Source organism: Trichomonascus vanleenenianus, assembly GCF_965637985.1.
Source record: "Trichomonascus vanleenenianus strain CLIB 3782 genome assembly, contig: TRVA0_006S, whole genome shotgun sequence".
Classification (NCBI taxonomy): domain Eukaryota; kingdom Fungi; phylum Ascomycota; class Dipodascomycetes; order Dipodascales; family Trichomonascaceae; genus Blastobotrys; species Blastobotrys vanleenenianus.
This window is the reverse complement of record NW_027481881.1, coordinates 130,594-150,083: the sequence shown is the minus strand read 5'-3', so window position 1 is coordinate 150,083 and position 19,490 is coordinate 130,594. Positions and strand designations below refer to the sequence as shown.

General features: G+C 48.8%; 9 protein-coding genes across 9 annotated transcripts; 4 read left to right on the top strand and 5 right to left on the bottom strand.

The window, feature by feature from the left end:
* Positions 1–319: 319 nt before the first annotated feature.
* Positions 320–1,546, bottom strand: NTA1 (amidase; the record flags this gene model as incomplete). The annotated part of the gene is made up of 1 exon (XM_076683049.1): positions 320–1,546. The coding sequence occupies one exon, from the start codon at positions 1,544–1,546 to the stop codon at positions 320–322; it is 1,227 nt and encodes a 408-aa protein (XP_076542657.1).
* A 1,308-nt stretch (positions 1,547–2,854) lies between these two features.
* Positions 2,855–4,537, bottom strand: CDC23 (anaphase promoting complex subunit CDC23; the record flags this gene model as incomplete). Its single annotated transcript, XM_076683048.1, has 1 exon — positions 2,855–4,537. The coding sequence occupies one exon, from the start codon at positions 4,535–4,537 to the stop codon at positions 2,855–2,857; it is 1,683 nt and encodes a 560-aa protein (XP_076542656.1).
* A 1,572-nt stretch (positions 4,538–6,109) lies between these two features.
* Positions 6,110–7,384, top strand: TRVA0_006S01420 (uncharacterized protein; the record flags this gene model as incomplete). The annotated part of the gene is made up of 1 exon (XM_076683047.1): positions 6,110–7,384. The coding sequence occupies one exon, from the start codon at positions 6,110–6,112 to the stop codon at positions 7,382–7,384; it is 1,275 nt and encodes a 424-aa protein (XP_076542655.1).
* Positions 7,385–7,475: 91 nt separating this feature from the next.
* Positions 7,476–8,495, bottom strand: TRVA0_006S01398 (class I SAM-dependent methyltransferase; the record flags this gene model as incomplete). Its single annotated transcript, XM_076683046.1, has 1 exon — positions 7,476–8,495. The coding sequence occupies one exon, from the start codon at positions 8,493–8,495 to the stop codon at positions 7,476–7,478; it is 1,020 nt and encodes a 339-aa protein (XP_076542654.1).
* Positions 8,496–10,684: 2,189 nt separating this feature from the next.
* Positions 10,685–11,686, top strand: TRVA0_006S01376 (uncharacterized protein; the record flags this gene model as incomplete). Its single annotated transcript, XM_076683045.1, has 1 exon — positions 10,685–11,686. One exon carries the CDS (start codon positions 10,685–10,687, stop codon positions 11,684–11,686), a length of 1,002 nt encoding a protein of 333 aa, XP_076542653.1.
* A 1,405-nt stretch (positions 11,687–13,091) lies between these two features.
* On the top strand, positions 13,092–13,379 carry TRVA0_006S01354 (uncharacterized protein; the record flags this gene model as incomplete). The annotated part of the gene is made up of 1 exon (XM_076683044.1): positions 13,092–13,379. One exon carries the CDS (start codon positions 13,092–13,094, stop codon positions 13,377–13,379), a length of 288 nt encoding a protein of 95 aa, XP_076542652.1.
* Positions 13,380–14,039: 660 nt separating this feature from the next.
* Positions 14,040–15,530, bottom strand: LAT1 (dihydrolipoyllysine-residue acetyltransferase component of pyruvate dehydrogenase complex, mitochondrial; the record flags this gene model as incomplete). The annotated part of the gene is made up of 3 exons (XM_076683043.1): positions 14,040–15,113; positions 15,165–15,340; positions 15,395–15,530. The coding sequence occupies 3 exons, from the start codon at positions 15,528–15,530 to the stop codon at positions 14,040–14,042; spliced, it is 1,386 nt and encodes a 461-aa protein (XP_076542651.1).
* Positions 15,531–16,287: 757 nt separating this feature from the next.
* On the top strand, positions 16,288–17,169 carry PEP8 (retromer subunit PEP8; the record flags this gene model as incomplete). The annotated part of the gene is made up of 1 exon (XM_076683042.1): positions 16,288–17,169. The coding sequence occupies one exon, from the start codon at positions 16,288–16,290 to the stop codon at positions 17,167–17,169; it is 882 nt and encodes a 293-aa protein (XP_076542650.1).
* A 212-nt stretch (positions 17,170–17,381) lies between these two features.
* ZAP1 (Zap1p) lies at positions 17,382–19,382 on the bottom strand (the record flags this gene model as incomplete). Its single annotated transcript, XM_076683041.1, has 1 exon — positions 17,382–19,382. The coding sequence occupies one exon, from the start codon at positions 19,380–19,382 to the stop codon at positions 17,382–17,384; it is 2,001 nt and encodes a 666-aa protein (XP_076542649.1).
* Between the last annotated feature and the right edge of the window lie 108 nt (positions 19,383–19,490).

The following is a 19,490-nucleotide window of genomic DNA, read 5'->3' as shown; positions in this document are numbered from 1 at the left end:
TACTATTACTTTTCCTCGTAGCAATTGGGGGGAACAGTCTCCCCAAACCTCCCTGGGGCTCCGTTTCGCGGAGATATTGCAGTCATCAATGACCATCCGCGAAGGTGCCACGGGGGCTTTGGGGGGCTTTGGGGGCTGACCCCCAAGGGAATTGGACTAGTGTAACAAAGTTGTAGTTACGGAACCTCCCAACAGCGTTACAAGTTTCTAGTTACTTAAGCTTGCGAAGGCGTTACAACGATAAGGCTCAATTGACTTTGGGGCCAGCCCCCAAACCCCCCGTTGCTCCGCATTGCGGAGATCTGGTAACAATTGCTATTTAGAGTTCGACTTCTCTATAAAGAATGGCCTCTTCCATCTGGGCGAGGGACCCGTGGTACTCGAGCCCCTTGCTCATGGCCTCCTCGGAACCCTCGCCAGTAAAGACAAACACCGAAGAAGACCCCGCATACAAGATATCATCCTCCCACCCGCATCGGTTGGCGCAGATCATAGCAACACGCTTAGGGCGGTTTTCTACCAGGAGTGGTTTGGAGCGCAGGGCCCAGTAATTGACAGTCGAGAGATCAATCTCGTCCGGATCAAGCTCGTACTTGAGCTCGTCCATCTTCAACCGCTTGGCCCCATCGTCATTCTCAATGAGAGAGGGCGACTCGTGGTGGAGCCACGCCATGGGACAGACAAGCACGTCAGCATTGTTGCTGATCGCGGAGCGGGCAAACTCGAATGCGTCAAACGGCGCCTTGAACTGATACGGGTTCAAATCCATGCATATCCCCAGTTGCACTCGCAAGTCATGCAGTGTCGCAAGCTCGACAATGGGGAAAGGATCCCCTCGCGACGTAATAGCACCGGTGCATGGCGATTCGCTGCACCCAAACCGCACGTCCGTATCGTACAGGAATGCCTTACGGTAATTATACGCAACGGCACCGTCCGGAAGCGTCACAACGGCCGAGTTGTAAATGGTCTTTTCGTCGTGCTTCTCCGGATACCCCACAACGGTGTGACAATTGAGCTGTTTTGAGACCTGTGACGCCCATTGCACGCTGGGGTTCGCAGGCGTCGCGTGTGGGGTCTCCAGGAACGGCGATATCTCGGCCCTCGACTGGAAGTTGTACCCGGTGAGCGCAAACTCGGGCAGAACAACCAGGTCCACCGGCTGCGTAATGCGCTGGACGAGCCTTGTCGCCCGCTCAATGTTGGCCCTGAGCTGCCCGATGCGTGGGTCCAGCTGGACAACAGCTATCCTTAGTCTGGGCATCCCTTTCTCGGTTTTTTTTTGGCGGTGGATCTCATTGGACTGGGCTTTATGGACGCTTCCCCCCCTCTCGCGTACTGCGGCTATAATCGGCGTAGATAGTCGGGGCGAGGGCGAAAAGTCCAAAGTCCCAAGGCTTAAGACGCGTGTCCCGAACAGTCTTGGCGTCTCTGAATTATGCACAGGTGTCTCACGTCCTAAGGGCGACCTGAGACCCTCTTGGCGTGCGCCAAGTGACTCCTTCAGTCTCCGTACCCGATGCGGAAATCTTTTTTTCGACCTCATCTCATCTCATCGCGAAATTTCACCGGTCTCCCGGGGAAAATTTTTGCGGAGTGCCGCGGCCCTCGCATGGTGTTTTGCGGTATTTTATCGGAATTTTATGGGTATTTCGTGGTATTTTTTGGGGTCCTTCCAGCGGAAAGAGCAATTGGTGCATGGACTAGGAGTCTTATCGCCACTGTTACTCTAATCCGATTGGAAAAAAGGGGCAGGTATTGAATTCAGGTGCCGCTTTCTCCATGCGACTAATTCATTCTCTTCGGTCCGCTGTATGCCAAGAAAAAATGATGCAATGAGGGGGATTCGTTCCCCGAACCGATCCCGCGTAGGACGACTCTTTGTGATGTGATCGCACAGGTGGAGATAGTGCAGAGAATACGACGGAACTGGAGGCGCGATAAGCTTGGCCCGTTGCCAAGAAAATTTCGCATGGATTAAGCCAACCCGTGCAATGTGATAGGTTGAAGAAATAGACGTTATCAATGTGGTTGACGGTGTGTCTCGGGCAAACCTGGAAGCTTCAAAGGGGGGTTGGAGGCGACTTTTTTCTTGGCGCTGTATGGAGCTCAACCAACCTCCTTCATCAAGCAATTAAGTTTGGACTTATTAGGTGGTTAGTTGGGCAGATACGGCGCTAGTGATTAGGCAAGAGAATGCCTTATCGTGGGTATCTGTGGCCGACTAAAGGGCCCGTGGTATCGATAGACATGATGGTGCCGTGATAATGCGCTACTTCTCTTGGCAGGGGCATCTGCCTGACCAGTGCCCGAATCTAACCTAGTTATATCCATAGTTCATTAATGCAATGCCTTAACTGATAGTTGATCGTAAGAATAGTTCGGCCATTCCTGTTAACCATTCTTGTTTAAACACTTGGCTCAAAATCACATAGGGTGAATGAGTTCCGCGTAGTTATATGTATCTATAAATGGGCTAAATGTAATAAACTGTGGGCGAGGGACTCCTTATATACACATCCCTATAGATGAGCCTCCTCCACCCATCTACCCGATATCGGGACTGCATCATACACTATCGCGCATCTGCAGCCAATCGATTACTCATAAATATTCATTGGATCACGCGCTGATTGAAGGCAGGCTCACTCAGGACGCTGAAAGTCCGGCCGATTTTGTACAAGTGGTGAGGAGGGGAACTGTAGAGATTGTCGCCGGACAGCGAGCAGTGAGCCGTGCTACGGCATCAAGCGATACGTACACCAGCCTTGCCAACGGAAGGCACGGCACTAAACATAGCAAAAAAGCTCGACATGATTGGTGTAATGGATATAACGCAAAAGTAATAAAATGATCACTTCAAGTTCTTGAGCCGGCTCTTCGTTTCACGCACAATCGCCCGCGCTTCGTCAATGTCGTTGGCACTCCCGCGGGTGACACTCTCTGCATATTCGTGGGCCTTGGCCCAATTCCCGCGGACGATCTCGTACTTGGCAAGCCACAGCCGAGCTTTGCATGTATCGTCCGTCACTCCGTCATTGGCCTCCTCGACAAGACACTGCTTCATGTACATAGCCGCGGACTCCTTGTCGTTGATGCGCTCATAGAGCACAGCAATCTTGAGCAGCACAGCGGGATCCATGTCCGAAACGCGCAGCGCCCGCTTGTACGCCTTGATTGCCTCGTCTATGCGGTCGAGTTTGTCAAAGCAGTGCGCCAGTGCTTGCCACATGCGCACGTCGTGCGGTTTCAGCGAGGTCGCCCTCTGGTAATAGTACAATGAGTAATAGTGCATTTCGAGAACCTCGTAGGCTTGGCCCAGCCCATACCACGCGCGATAATCGCGCTTATTCGCGTCCACGGCGCGACGATACGACTCGATCGCAGCGTGGGTGTTCTTGAGCTCGACGAATTCGTGGCCCATGAGCGTCCACGCGCTCAGGTACTTGCGATCGAGAATCAGCGCCCGCTGGTAGTACGTGATAGCCTTCTCGTGCTCCGACCGCAGACTATAGTAGTTGGCCACTATGCAGCACGTCTCCGGCCGGAATTTGTCGGTTCCGGTCGCCAGCTGCGCTAGGTGGGCCAGCTTCGGCCGACGCTCCATAACATAGAGTATATTCGAGTAGATGTCCATGTCCTCGAGGCGGTGCGGGTCAGATTCAATCACCTCGTCAAACAGCTGCTCCGATTCCGGGTAATTGAGCCCGTGGTAGCATATGAGCGCCCTCTGCACCTTGAGAAACGTAAACCGGGGCAGTATCTCTGAAACTGAGTCGAGGCTCTGCAAAATCGACCGGTCATACTGGTAGAACTCCTGGTTCGCATGGACGAGGAAAATACGCGTCATTATGTGCTCCGGCAGTCGGTGTATAATGCTCTTCAGCGAGTCCACCGTGGGGAGACACTGTAGCAGCTCCTGCCAGGCACTCCAGTTGTATGGAAAGAGTGTCACCGACTGGATGAGCTTCTTTAGTGCCTCCTTCTCATTTTTCTGCTGTAACAGAGCAACTCCGTACAGATATAGCAAAAATGGATCCTCCCTCTCTTCCTCAGGACGTCCATCCAGCTCCCGTACAATGTAGGCAATCTCCTTATTGGGGCTTATTGTGTCCTTCGGACTTAGTATGCCCTCATGCTCTTCTTCCTTCTTCTTCTCCCCCGAGATATATCGCGCGTAGAGCCTCAAGAACGTAGCCAATGGCCCTCGGCTCTTCTCCAGCAGGTTGTTGCACCGGTCGTATTCGCGGCAGTCAAAGTACGTCTTGGCCAGCAACACCTTGCGCTTTAATCTGTCCGGCTGTAGGTACCGCGGGACATCTTCGATCTTGAAGCTGAGCCCTGGTGCCACGATATCGTACTCCTCCTTGTCAGAGTCTCCTTCGTGGTCATCGCCATGATCTGGATCATGGACGCCGTTGGCGGCTTCGGCGCACCACTTCGCGGCGTGATACAGACATCGATTTGTCAATTTGTGTGATGCTGCGAGTAGCTCCGCCTGGAAACGCTTTAAATCAGAGCTCTCTGATCTGCGCATGCTATATTTGTTGATATATTTTCGGTGGTGTTGTGTCGGGCATCATCAATGTTAATGGCTGTTTGGGATTACTGGTCTCCAAACGACTAGTCGATTATCGCGAGTTAAGGTTCACTTATCCCGGACTGATTTACCCAGTATTTTTTATAAGTGATCGAATTGATATTGTTAAATAAATGTTCTTGAAATTTACTTTTTTTATCTTCATGGTGGTACCTGGGTATGTGAAAAAACGCAAAGGCTTAACATTGTATCACGGGACGTTAAATAGGTTCAAGGATACCGGTAATGAACAATAAAGGTATCGAGTAAAATGACAGAAATGAGAGATAAAAAAGCGACTCCCATTGTGATTAGTGGTTGATGGTAAAAGAGAATATGAGTGTTGAAAGGCTATTAAAGCCATTACAGAGGTACCTGGTATTGATACAGTGCACTCCTGAGGTAGTGGGTAATTAGTCTTCTCAATATGAAGCAAATTTATGTAAATATCCATCCATTTGAGTAAGAAATCGAAGAACACACGTGCTGGTAGTATTTTTACTGTCATATTTTCGCAAATCCAGGTGTTGCCTGTTCCCATAAATGCCGGTACGGGTAATGAATACAAATAACTGGCTTTATCGGTCATACCTAATTTAACGTATGAAATTCCTTATACCGTCACAGTATTTTGGGTAATTATCATTTTTTCATACCTACGCTAACCAAGTTCGAGTACCTGGTATTGATAGTAAATACGGATCTACCAGGCAATTCTGTGTGTGTGTTTTTATGTATTTGCATAAAGCTAGGTTGGATTGCCCAGGTATGCTTCAATAACATTGGTTGTACAAGTAACACTCGATCACATCTTTGCCCGATGTCCGTTATATGAGGTTCAAGGGCACCCCCATCATGAGACCACCAGGTGCTCATACCCCTAAAAAGATGCGTTGGAGTATCGATAAATGGCTTGTTAAGTATTTTGAGTTGTGTTTTTTGGGCTAGGCTACCCGACATTAGACTTTAATTATTACCATGCATTGCCAGATATGATTAGTATCATGGGTCTTTTGTACTACTATTGCCAGTATGACTGTGCTATAGAAAAATTGGAATATACCGGTAATCTTAGCTAGGCTATACATAGAATGACAGTACCCCACAAGGTTTCCAAGTTGAACTAATACGTCATTGAACGAATGCGTCACTTTCCATCACATTCACTTGATCAAACGGCACATAGGTAAATCCTTCCACCATACTCCACAGGTTTCCTGTAATACCCCTGGTGATGGAATATGTCTTAGACTGACAAATCTTGATATCAGCCGCACCACGGTGCGAGCGCACGCATGCACATGCTAGAACCTTCTACTGAGCTGCCCCAGATTTTCTAGAAGGATCGCGAAGTTCGCGACAGTTCGACATCGTTCGACACCCGACAAAGTGGTAATGCAGGACATTACAAATCGAGTGAGTACAGATAGAGGCAAAAATGTATATAAATTCGGCCGCCTGGCCCTCCGTGATTTATTTCCATCATTATTCACTTGAATACACTTCTACACCCGACAAACCAGAAGCATCATGCAGTTCTTCCCAGTAGACTACTACTACCAGCAGCCACAGTACCAGCCCAGGTACTCCCGGCGTCCACACCACCGGCAGCAGTATGTCGACTTCGACGACTATCTTGCCGAACAGGCCTATGCCCGGGAGATGTACGCACGTCGACAGCGAATGGCTGCCGCTCGAGCCCAGCAAGAGCGAGAGGAAAGAATGCGAGCCGCCTATGAGCAGCAGCTCAAGGAGCAGGCTCTGCGACGATACTACGAGGAGCTTGCTGAGGAGGAAAAGCTCCGTAGAGCTGAAATTCAGCGACAGCGAGAGCTTGAAGCTCAGCGAAAAGCTGAGTGGGAACGACAGGAGCGGCGTCGACAGGCCGCTAATGCACACCAGCAGCAGTTGGCGGTTGACGACATCTTGTCCATGTTCGGCCTAAGACAAGCCAACGATGAGGAATCCGCCGCTTCTTCTTCTAGCGACTCCGAATCTGAGTTCGAGGACCCAGCTGAGTCTTATGACGACAACACCAACGTCGCTGTTGCCGACGAGGACTATGACGACTATGACGTTTATGCTAATGAAGAGGAGCCAAAGAAGGCAGAAGCCACAGTTGGATCTGAGCCAACCACTCCAGAGGCGGCTATTGCCGACTTTGTTGATGATCTCACGTCCACCCTTGACAGGCTTACGGAAGATGCCAACAACGATGTTGAGATGAAGGAGAGCTCTGAGGAAGAGAGAGCCGCTCCTGAGACGACTCAAGAACCTGAATCCGAAGAGTCTGAATTGGAGAAGCTCACAGAGACATTGAAGGAGATAGAAGACCAGGTTGATGCCGCAGTGGCAACTTATGAGCGGCTGTTCAACTACGAGTCTTCATCCGACTCCGAATCTGATTATACCGTCTCTGCATTGAAGTCGCGTATCAAAATTCTCCAGAAGACTCAGTTTGAGCTCGAGAAGTGCTACACAACCCTAGATCTGTTACCAAAAGGATCCAACGAGAACCGAAAGATCAAGCGAGGCTTGACCAGTCGGTCGCTCAAGTTCGCCGATAAGGTGGATGACCTTCTGCGAACCTTGGAGTCCCGTAAAACTATGCTCCTAGAGAGAGAATCGTCCGAGACTGAGTCGGAGCCTGAATCTGATTCCGACAATGAGATGGAGAACTCCTCCGACGAGGATTCTGCTCCAGAAGAGAAGGAGCCTGAAATCAAGCAGGAAGAGAGCCCAAAGCGTCATAATACTATTCGCCGGGTAATCATTGAGACCGTTCCTGATGAAGATGACTTTTAATGATAGTTATAGATCCATTATTTATTTGATTCATTATAATTTTATTCGATAAAAATTTGCGAATATCGTAGTTAATCTTGTAATTTGAGTATCAAGCCTTCATGCCAAAGACCATGACCAACTTCGCCTTGTGCATGTAGAGAGTCTTGCCATTCTTGTCCACCTGACTAAGAGTCTCCGAGAGTGACTTGTCAGAGAAGATCTTGTACTTGTCTTCCGTAAGCCACATCTTGACTTGAAAGGCCTTTTCAATGCCGATATTGGTAAATCCTGCATTCTTGAATGCTTTGACAAACACGTGGTCCCGAATGCCTTCAGTATGAGCCACGCCCAACCTCTCAGGTTTATCTCCCTTAATCAGAACGGGGTCAGGCTCAGGGCTTCCAGCGGTAGCCTGGCCATGATGCTCCTTCGTCTGATCATGGTGATGGTGATGGTGATGTTCCGCACCCTGATGGCCATGGTGATGATGATGCGCATGTGCCTCAAAATCCATAACGAAATACCACCCACCTTTCTTCAAGAGCGAGCCAATTCGCTTTGTGGCGTGGTCGATATCGGGAATATGATGGTAAGACATAGAGCAAGTAGCCAGATCAAATTTACCGTTCGCCAAGAGGATCTCATCATTTTTGATCTGGTCATCAGATAGAATGTCCATAGCATACGCTCTCATCTCCTCCTTTGGAACGCCATTGTCGGCCGCTCTCTTGTTGAACACATCTACCGGGGACTGTGAGATATCAACACCAACAACCTCCTTCACGTATCCTGCCAGAGCTCGAGCGACATTACCTGTTCCACATGCAAAGTCAAGAACTCTGGTGGAGTCCTCAGACCACGCCTTGGAGACGTTTGGCACGTTATAGTATTCCTCTAGCTTTGCAGTGTCAAACTCCTGGCCACCAGCTTCGACAATAATGACATCGTCGTCAATACGCTCGTGGCTAGCCTTTACCATGGATGGATGGTCGAATTGGAGAACCTTGATCGCAAACATCTGGGCAGACGTAAGCGCATTGGGATCATCGAAGAACGAGAGCTTCTCTTCGTCCTCGTACGCCTTCTGGTTCAATTCATTGTACTTCTCCCTGACTTCACTAGATGACATTGCTGCTGGCTATTTTTCTGACTTGTAAACCTCAATTTCAACCAGACCACCAGCACCTTTATATAGCCATCAGGTATGGTTTGCCGTACAGCTCAACCCACGCATATCTTGGGATCTGACATCCCGAAGGAGGCGTTAGGCATCAGCCGTACAGTGAGCAATTTTCTCGGGAGGGCCGTTTTGTACTTCAGCCGTGCGTGAAATTCAGGCTGGCAGAGGGCTGCCCAGCCTATGAGCAAATTAAACCAGCCGCACACGCCGCACGAACCAGAAACCTACATTGAGCTTCGATGCAGGGTCTGTGTCACTGCAGTGGTACCTTCATGGTTCCTAGTCGTAAAGGAGTGGAGATATAAGGTCACCTTGTTGGTTTGTCACGATGTAGCCTATAGAAATAGTGAAATATTCAAGCATCCTCAGCTTACTATTCGCCTACGAAAAACAAAGTAGGTACGAGTAGCCAATAGCTGGATGTTCTGTTAGAAGAGTGTCTACTTACTTTCTCTACCTTGGGTAAGCGTGTGGAGTGCTTGACACATAGCGATGTAGACTAGGACGTTTTGTGGCTTGTAGTCCGCAAGCTCATCACATAATTCCTTAAACTCTTCAAGTTGTGTAGGTTAACAATTTGTTTGCCTAATTTTTTTAACCGGCGCTAAACACTTTGCTAGATGAAGGACGTGGATTCAAGAAATAACCCTGTCTAACAGCTATTAATATTCTAAAGGCCCCATTCTTGTATCGAGTATGCTGTAAATTACTGTATCTCTCGTTCTCAAATACTTATTGTACTGTTCGTACATGTATTTTACCAGGAACCTTTTGAGTGGAAAGATGTCTCACTAGCTTGATTGATGGAGTTAAGCGATCGGTACCACGGAGGTGGGAAGCCGGAGGCGAAAATAAATAAACATTGGACTTTTTTGGAGCCCTTTTTTGGGGTGTTACGATAGCCACTATTCAGCCTACATCGGAGTGGAACTGAAGCTGCTAGATTCAGATCTCTGCTACAGCAACTCAGATGAAGGATCTAACCGAATTCCTAAGCCTTCGAGATGGCGAGCCCAGAAGTTCATACTCCGAGAAATGGATGAGAGAGACAGATGACTCAGATCATCTGTTAGAGCTTGACAAAATACAGGTGAATAGACGCATTTGGATCCGGATGACAGATTCTCGACTTGCGACCTTCACTTAACATATGTGTTTACATATCATGTAAAAGGTCACAAATGATGGTGATTGGAGTCGTGTATCGCTGTCATGGAGTGACGTATGCAGTGTGGCTCGTGCATGTTGCCCCCATCAAAAATGCCGGCAGCACTCATATGGATAGGGTATCGACTATCCAACTATGTAGGATAGCCAAAAAAAGTAGTGAAAATGCTCAATTTGTTAATACAATAATGTAAACATTAACGCAAATACTCGTTTTGATAAATCAATAATGTACGAATATAGCCTGTATAGGATCCACAGCTGCGGGTATCGGGATATGATACCGGCTACACAGCTGTACTGTACTACTGGTACACATACCCCGGAGTCTGGTTGCGCATTCACGGTGCCATTTGACCGTAAGTTCCTGGGGCCTGCTTATATGCGATGATCGTCCAATTTTGACAGTTCAAATTCCATGCACGCTACATACGTACTTGGTGGCTTCCGTTCTCCATTGATCTACGCTGTCATTGACCCAACGAGCTCATTTGGTGCTAAACGTCTAGGCTTAGCTTCATCGCTTGTGCATAAACTTCAAAATAAAAACATGCCTGACAGGATTGAACGGGGAAGTCATAACTATAGGCCGAAGTAGCAAACCTCGTTCAATAGTTCTGTAGCATTGCTGTTCAAGATGGCTTGGTTGCATATTTCTCTCTAGGCATAAACGAATTTTCTTTCAAGCTTCTGTCCTCGTCATGTTTATGTTTTGAAATTTAGCTTCCGCCCCTGAGGATCCACGTTCCTGATTGGCGACAACCCTTCCTTTTAGAGTGAGCAATCTCCGCTATATGCAGACTCATTGCGAATTGGACAGCATTCCGATCTTGAGGAACATTCATATGGCATTAGGAGCTAGTACGTAGCTTTCGAAGTTGCTTCAATGCCTTGGAAGCTATAAATTGGGGTCAATTCCCTGGTCTGTATCGCCATCAAGTACTTCGACAATCAATCAAATATACCAAAACATGAAGTTCGACAACGTGGCTATCTTTTCCCTTGCAGTTGCAATTGCTTCTGCCTCCGGCAATGGCAATCATGCCACCAAGTCCGTTAAAATCGGGAACGATTATCAGATCGGATGCGACGCCAACTCTCTTACTTGTAAGGTAGAGTGTGCTAGCTCGACCAATTGCAGGTTGGCAGCTCCAGCATCCTTTAACCTTGCTCCAATCCATGGTGCTGATTGCACTGAGCCAGATGCGCTCGTCGAGCAGCTCATTGATTTGGTCACCCAGCTCCTTGAGGGCCTTATCGGTGGCAGCCTAGGAGCCTGTATCCCGACCATCCCAGGTCTTCCTTCAGGTCTTCCTGGTATTCCTTCGGGCATTCCAACCTCCTTCTCATCTATTTCTCCGTCTGGTATTCCTTCGGGTGTTATCCCTACGGGTGTTATTCCTTCGGGTATTATTCCTTCGGGTATTATTCCTTCGGGTATTATTCCTTCGGGTATTATTCCTTCGGGTATTATTCCAACGGGTGTTATTCCAACGGGTATCATCCCTTCGGGTATCATTCCTTCGGGTATCATTCCTTCAGGCCTTCCAAGCGGTGTCCCTTCGGGCGTACCAAGTGTTATTCCTTCAAGTGTTCCCAGTGTTCCTTCGAGTGTTCCCAGTGTTCCTTCGAGTGTTCCAAGTGTTCCTTCCAGTGCTCCAAGTGTTCCTTCCAGTGCTCCAAGTGTTCCTTCCAGCGCTCCAAGTGTTCCTTCCAGTGCTCCAAGTGCTCCTTCCAGTGCTCCAAGTGTTCCCTCCGCTGCTCCAAGTGTTCCTTCCAGTTCGCCAAGTGTTCCTACTACTTCCAGTACTCCAAGTGCTCCTTCCACTTCCAGTGCTCCCTCGAGTGTTACCAGCTCTTCGTCTACTCATACCGCAGCTGGTCGATTCATTACTGTAACCTCTACTTTTACAGACAAAGTTGTATACTCGACCTATGTCATCCCTGCTCCGGCCTCCTCGACTCCTGTTTAAAACAGCTTATACCACTTCTGTCGAGCCTCTAATACTTCCGTTCTAATTAATTATAAGCAGCTTATACCAATTTCAATCAAGTCTGTAATACATTTGTTCTGACTAGCTCTAAATCATTTTGGATCTGACAGATCTACCATGGTAGCACAAGCAACCAGTTTGAATGCCTCGTTGTCCGAATGAGATTGCACAAGGAATTTAGTTGTGGGAAGTATTTTCTGCTATTCATGGACAAGATCAACACAATTGTTGGAATAACAAAGCCAAGTGTCCTTGCCAACAGTTGTGTAATAGAGACGCGATTGAACCAAAACACGCATGTTCTGTGTAGCATACGGAAGAGGTAGCGGACTCCAGGCATAAGCACACGTACAGTGCTACACATCGTATATCACAGTGCTGAACAATAACTCAGCAATTCGATATGCACATTCAGCCTGATGGGGAAGGGTAAGGCAGTTCATTTGCACTCGATCACAGCCAAGAAACTTGAGCTGAGAACAATTGCAATCGTGAACTCTCCCTCTTTCGACACCTTTGTTTACAATATCTATTTGCTATATGCTTTGTTTACCATTTCAGCTATATATCTTCAACTTTTCAGACCATCTCATTTTACCAGTGTTTTGTAAGCTGCTGTGTCTTTAACGGAGATGCAGGTCGCAGATCCCTGCTGTCAAAAATGTCAAACTCTGACACAATGCCAGGTACGCGATCCCTACTGTCAGAAAACGACAAAGCTGACACATTTCCAGGTACGCGTTCGGGATCATGACCCAGCTCTATCTCCTTTGATCCGTGACACTCGTAGCTTACATAAAACGGGGGATTGGATTGGCGTGCCCTCTCGATGGGCTTACCTTGAATATAGATGGTGAATTGCAATGTGAGCTATGTGATACCGCACGGTCGTGGTACCGTTAGGGATATACATTTCGGGCCCTTTTGGGTCAGCTTTTTCCCTTATAACGAGCTAGAGAAGTAGGATTATATGGTCCGATCCTGCGGTTATGGTAGTCGCTTGTATAAGGAAAGAAATGATATGCATATCATATTACCAGCTGTGGAGTGTACCTATCCCATTTCCCACACGTTCCACTACTGTGGAATTTCAACTGGATAGAAAGAAGGAAGGGATGAAAATCACTCGCACTATTTCTGCTAGCATCTATCAGCCTGCTTCAGCAAAGGAGCTCAATTGACAAAGGGGGGAATAAAGACAAATGCGAGCCAACGCAATGTGCTTCTTTCAATCCACAAGAGCATATACCGGACTAACAACGAGATATCGAAGTGAAGAAGAGGCATTATTTTGACATGCAAAAAATATAAATAGTGCCCAATTGTCGCTCAATCGACTTTCTCTTTTTTCACTCATCGCTCAACCGTCAAAGCATTGCCTACAATGAAGTTCGCTACCGTTTCCACCACTCTCGCCCTGGCCACTGCTGTTGTCTCCGCTGCCCCGACTGGCGACAAGGACATCCACCTCGTCCACAACGGCTATGCCATTGACTGCAACGCCAACAGCGCTATCTGCAAGATCGCTTGCGTTGAGGGTTCATCCAGCTGCAAGCTCACCGCTCCCCAGGAGGTTAACGTCGGCACCCTTACCGGTGGCCTCGGTGGCCTTCTCAGCGAAATCCTCAACGGTGTCGGCGGCCTCCTCAATGGGATCCTCACCGGTCTCTAAACTGCTTATCTTGATTGTCTTGTAGCTTGGAATCTATCGATTATCTTGTAATTTGGTATTTTGTGTAACTGGATCATCTTGTACCGGTGCCTTGATGTATTCAATTATTGTTTCTCTGCGTTTTAAGCCGCATCAGTAGAAGGATGACTTCTCCTGTCATACGTAGAGCAGTAATCCTTTTGCTAAGTTAACAGTGTGTTGGCGAATACAGGAGTCTAAAATTCACAAAGTAGGATCATCGATGCCATGCGTTAGAACCGTTTGATGCCTGCTAATCTGAATTAGTTCTAATGCGTGGCCCAGTTATCCTCGTGGTAACTTTTCTGACACCTCAAGCCTCAAATCCAGAGGGATTAAAGGATCGATAGGCCACACTTTCACAGTTTATTTGTCTGGGAAACAGCTCCTACTAGGAGATTAGACACTTTTAAACTTTGGAGTTAACCAGTTTCATTGCGCTAAAACTAGCCAAGGTCCCCAATTACACCAGGTAGAAATTCGAGGGCCAGTCCTCGAGCTCCCGTAATTGGGGGCTCTGCCCCCAAACCCCCAATTGCCTCGTCGAACGGCAGCTGCTACTCTACAAGACATCATAAAAGTCGGAGAGATAGCCCTTCTATATTATTATATGCCATTTTTGTATCGTTTATAACCATCAATCTACTTAGTATGCATGAGCATCCTCTCTGGCTGCTGAACATAAGACTTCCACAGGTCAACCATTCTCGCCATGGACATGCCGTCGACTACACGGTGATCACCGCTCCAGCTGGTATTGAGGATGGTCTGTGGGACAACGTTCATCTTTGCGTCATACCGCGGCAGCGTCTGGGCCTTGCCGAGACCAACAATGGCAACCTCAGTGTCGACAATGACGGGGGCGACATAGGTGCCGCCTACAGTGCCAATGTTGGAGAGAGTGATGGTGCCGCCCTTGAGGTCGGCGGTCGTGAGCTTGCCATTGGCACCAGCTTCCTGGAGACGGTTCAGCTCTCGCGCGATTTCCACAATGGACTTGCTGCCAACATCCTTGATGTTTGGAACAATAAGGCCCAGCGGGGTGTCCATTGCAATACCAATGTTATGCACTGGCCGCTGAACAAGCATTGGCTTCCCGCACTCGTCGAACGTGACGCGGGAGTTGAGCAGTGGGTATTTATTAAGCGACAGCGACAATGCCTTGATGAAGAACGGCAGGTACGAGACCTTCCTGGGCAGTGATACGTCTGATTTGGAAGAGACGGCGAGTTCGTCGTTAATGCTCTTTCGCACGGCAGCCAGCTTGTCCAGAAGAACTTCATCGGTGTAGAGGAAATGAGGAATCGCAAGCGAGTTCGTCATAGTCTTGAACATCATCTTCTGAATTGGGGTTAGAGGCACGGTGGTCTCCTCAGCAGAAGGAGGTGGTGGAGGAGTAACTGGAACGGCCGAAGGCACAGCGGCGGCACTGCCATTCTTGGAGAAATTCATCACGTCCTCTTTGAGCACTCGGCCGTCCTTGCCCGTCCCTGGCACTTTGCTAATATCGACACTGAGTTCTCGGCAGATTCGGCGGACCGCCGGGGTAGCCAAAGTAGCGTGGAACTCACTCTTGGCCGTCTTTAATGGCTGTTCTAACTCGGCGCTGGGCTCAGCTGCAGCTGCAGCAGGAGCCTCAGGCTCCTTGGTCGCTTCAGCGGTGCTTGGTGCTGGTTCGGACCCTTCCTCGCCAGCGACATCAATATCGACAAGAGGCTACACAACCCAGTTAGCAATGCCTATTTACTTTCTAGAAGAGTATCTTACCTTGCCGACGAGGGCCATTTCGCCTGCTTCGTAATGCAATTTCTTAATAACACCATTGTATCTCGAAGTGATCTCGACAGAGGCTTTATCGGATTGGACTTCGCAGATAGGGTCAAACTCCTCGATCTTGGCGCCTGGCTCTACAAACCACTGGATGACCTCGCACTCCTTGATGCCTTTATAACAGTTGGTTAGTCGCGGTCGTTTACTATTCTCACTCTACGACTTACCTTCTCCAATGTCAGCGAGCAAAAACGGTTTCAAATCGTTCAACAATCGCGACCCGTGGAACAATCGCCTACTGGAGGCTATTCGCACATTGCTATATCGAGGAATGCCTCGGGCCAGACGAGCTACAGAATACATTTATAAGATCTATCGAGTTCCCTGACTATTTTTCAGACGCGAGAGGGAAAATTTTTCGTTGCAGCCGGTCTTAAATAAATCTACCACTATCAAAGCAAGCGGGGAGTGGAGATATTGGTCGCGACGATGCGGTTTTGGTCGGCTATGGGAGGAAATCGGCGCAAAACTTCATGCGATGACCCTGGGGAACCATCGGAGGACCTCTCCCCCTCCTGCGCACGCACGGGCCCTCTCCGGACTAACCGACAACGTCAAACGCCTAAGCGACATTCCACCTCACCGAAACTACAACAATAGTTCAATTACGCTGGCGTTCTATTCTTCAATCATATAAACAAGAAATGGTCGTTGAAGTATTCACAATTAGTTCCATTGTAATTCTGGAATTGCTATAAGGCATAAGGCATATTGAAGGCCATGGCTCGGGGGGGGTTTGGGGGTGCAACCCCCACTACGGGGTCTGGGGCAGAGCCCCAGGTTAACAGCGACAGATAGAAGGAGTAGCTCACTGTCAATTGAGTGGTTGCAAGCTAGAACGAAAGCACCAAGCTATACAGGTCGAATGACACAGTAAGCGATTACTAAGCTATACTCAGATATTCGATAGTTGTGTACTGTAATATACGCTGGCTGGTAAAGGAGGGGAGGGGCGTTCAACTGGCAGTGCCAACAGCCACACACCCACACCACCCTCACACACCCTGATAACAGCCCCCAAACGACAGGGAACTTACTAACCACATACACGCCCCTACCAATGGCATTGTTTTTCAAGGCTCCGCTGGATATTGAAATCCGGCTGGACGGAGAGGATTCGCGCACCCATGTTGACATCAAGAACGATAAAGGGCGCCGGGAGAGCGTCCCGCTCTACTTGGATGGCGAGTCCGTCAAAGGATCGGTCACGATCCGCCCCAGGGACGGCAAGAAGCTGGAGCACACTGGAATTAAGGTCCAATTCATTGGATCGATAGAGATGAATAACGATAGAGGCACCCACGACGACTTTCTGTCGTTGGGCCAGGAACTAGCCGCCCCCGCCGAGCTGCGGCACCCGGAGACGTTTGAGTTTGAGTTCAAGAACGTTGAGAAGCAGTTCGAGTCCTATCTCGGGGTCAATGTCAAGCTGAGGTACTATATCCGGGTGACTGTGTTCAGGAGAATGGCCGACGTGGTGCGGGATAAAGACGTCTGGGTGTACTCGTACCGCGTGCCGCCGGAGGGCATCTCGTCAATTAAGATGGATGTTGGCATTGAAGACTGTCTGCATATTGAGTTTGAGTACTCCAAGTCACGGTACCATTTAAAAGACGTCATTGTCGGTCGTATTTACTTCCTGTTGGTGCGGCTCAAAATCAAGCACATGGAGCTGTCTATTATCAGGCGGGAGACAGTAGGGTCGCCGCCCAACCAGATAAACGAGTCGGACACGCTGGTCCGGTTTGAGATTATGGATGGCGCTCCGGTGCGGGGCGAGACCATTCCTATTCGTCTCTTCCTCGGTGGGTTCGACCTGACTCCTACCTTCCGGGACGTCAACAAAAAGTTCTCCACGCGAACGTTCTTGTCGCTAGTGCTGATTGATGAGGATGCCAGAAGATATTTCAAACAGAGCGAGATTATTTTATACCGTCAGTAAGAAGCCTTAACGTTTTATATATCATGTCCCACGTATTAACCACTTTATTACTGGTCTTTTTAATGACCACTTTTTGCAATTGATAACTATCGCGCATCATCGAACCAATGAAGTATATATGTACAACCCAGTCACCATGTCGCATTAAAATTGTCCACACGACAAGAATAAGGAGACTAGCGGAATAAATAAATATCGTGTCTATGTCATTATTAGCCATGAACTTCACGGAGATGCTTATCCAGCTGATCCTTGCGACGAAACTTCTTATGGCAGCCGTCGTGAGGACAACTCATTGTCTTAAAGTCAGAATGGGTCTTCATGTGTTTTGCTAGATTGGAAGATTCCGCAAAGCGCTTGTTGCATCCCGGATATTTGCAAACCAGTGGCTTCTCACCGGTGTGGACGCGAACGTGCACAGAGAGCGCAGTCGATACGGAAAAAGCCTTTCCACATATCTGGCATTGAAACGGCTTTTCGCCCGAATGGGTTCGCTGGTGCTGTTTGAGAACAGCCTTTTCGCCAAACGATTTGCCGCATATGTGACACTGGAATGGCTTATCTCTCGTGTGAACTTGCAAGTGTCTCACGATCTTCTGTCGCTGCTGGAAAGGCCGATGCTCTCTGTCACAATCCTTCCAGCGACACACATAGGACTTTTTGCGCGACCCAATATGGCCCCGGATAACGTGGTCGGAGAGGTCACTGGTAGATGAAAACGTGCACCCGCAAGGCGTTCCGTCTTCCTCGATCCATTGGCATGTTAGCGATGACGACGTCTCTTTTTTTACAGCAGGGGCAGATTTTTCTTCCTTGGGGGTAATTAGCAGAGACGACCCATGTTCAGAAGTGGTGGTCTGCTGTAGTGGTGGCGGTTTTGAGTTCAGGCGGTGGTCGTTTGAGAGATGGCTTTCTAAAAGGCAATTGTCTGTAGTAGAGAAGTGGCAGCCGTCCCACTGACATTGGAGCAGCTGGTCGATGTCGTTGTTAATCTTGGTGTAATTGGGCTGTGAATTTTCAATAAAAGGCGTCGCAGGGGTGGTACTAGTGGCGTCCGAGTCTGGTGAAGGCAGATTTTCAAACGCGCGACTCTGAATCGCCAGATTTTTCAGGACACTCGCATTGTCTATCCCCTGATTCTGATAGTTTTGACTGCAACACTGGTTTCTGTGATTGTGTTGAAGATAGGCATGCCCGTGATTATGGTTATTATGCCCGTTGTCATGGTGATTATGACTATGAGTGTGCTCATGATTATGCTGATGAGTATGCCCATGCTTGTGATGATCATAATGATTGTGGCCGTGGGAAGGCTGGTCATGATGATATCCGTCCCCATGGTAATCTGTACAATGCTCAGAGTGCGGGATATGCCCGCTGTTCAGTATATGGTCCACCCGAATATGCTCAAGCATGGAGTCCGGGCTCAATACCTGGTCGCACGAGTCCCACTTGCACGGAATACTCAGCTGGCTCGGGTTCACCGTGACAGCGTCTAGCTCGGGGAAATGAGTGTTCCGCAGGTGGTTGTCAAGCTCCATCTGTGTCATGAACCGAACATCCTCGGTATGACTGTCCCAATGGCAGTAGAGCGGAACTTCGCTCTGCGACGACCAAAAGCCGTCTCCGCCACTACTATCGCCATTAACTTGATTGTTGTCGCCTTTATTACTGTCGGACTTGACATTAGAAAGTCCCATGCTAGCCCGGAACTCATCTTTTGCCTTGTCGTCTCGCGAAGAGCTGAACCGGTGCCGAAGTATCGACTCCCACATTGGGGCCTCAGTCTGGGCCGAAACGAAGAGAGCTGGTCTGCCTCTAGCCGTCTCTTCAGCACACGGGAACTTGGCGACTGAATGCTCTTTCTCAGCCTCGTAGCACTCTTGACATCCAGCGGGGCTCGTTTGTACATGCACGCCCAGCTCACAGGATTCTTCTACGCAGGTGTCGTCGTCGCAGCACTCGATGTCCGTTGTCGTAGAGCAAATCGGAGATGAGCCTGACGACGGTGGCCTCGGCTGCTGCTGCTGTTGATGATGGTGATATTCGTATTCCAGGCCACCGCTAGGGTAGCTCCCGGCCAAGAACTCCATCCCCATCCAGTCTTTGCCCATCATCCTCACAAATCCCTTTCTGCCGGCACTGCCAACAATGCACTTTTGCTTTTGTGATAAATCACATACGCTTCCCTGGTCTATATCCCTATATCCCATCTTTTTGATCCGGCCAGACTCTACCCGAAGGGGCCCTCATCTATAACCACAAAGGTGCTCGGGGGTTTATTTTTTGTGGGTGCGCCGCTCCCATCACCACCAAGGTAC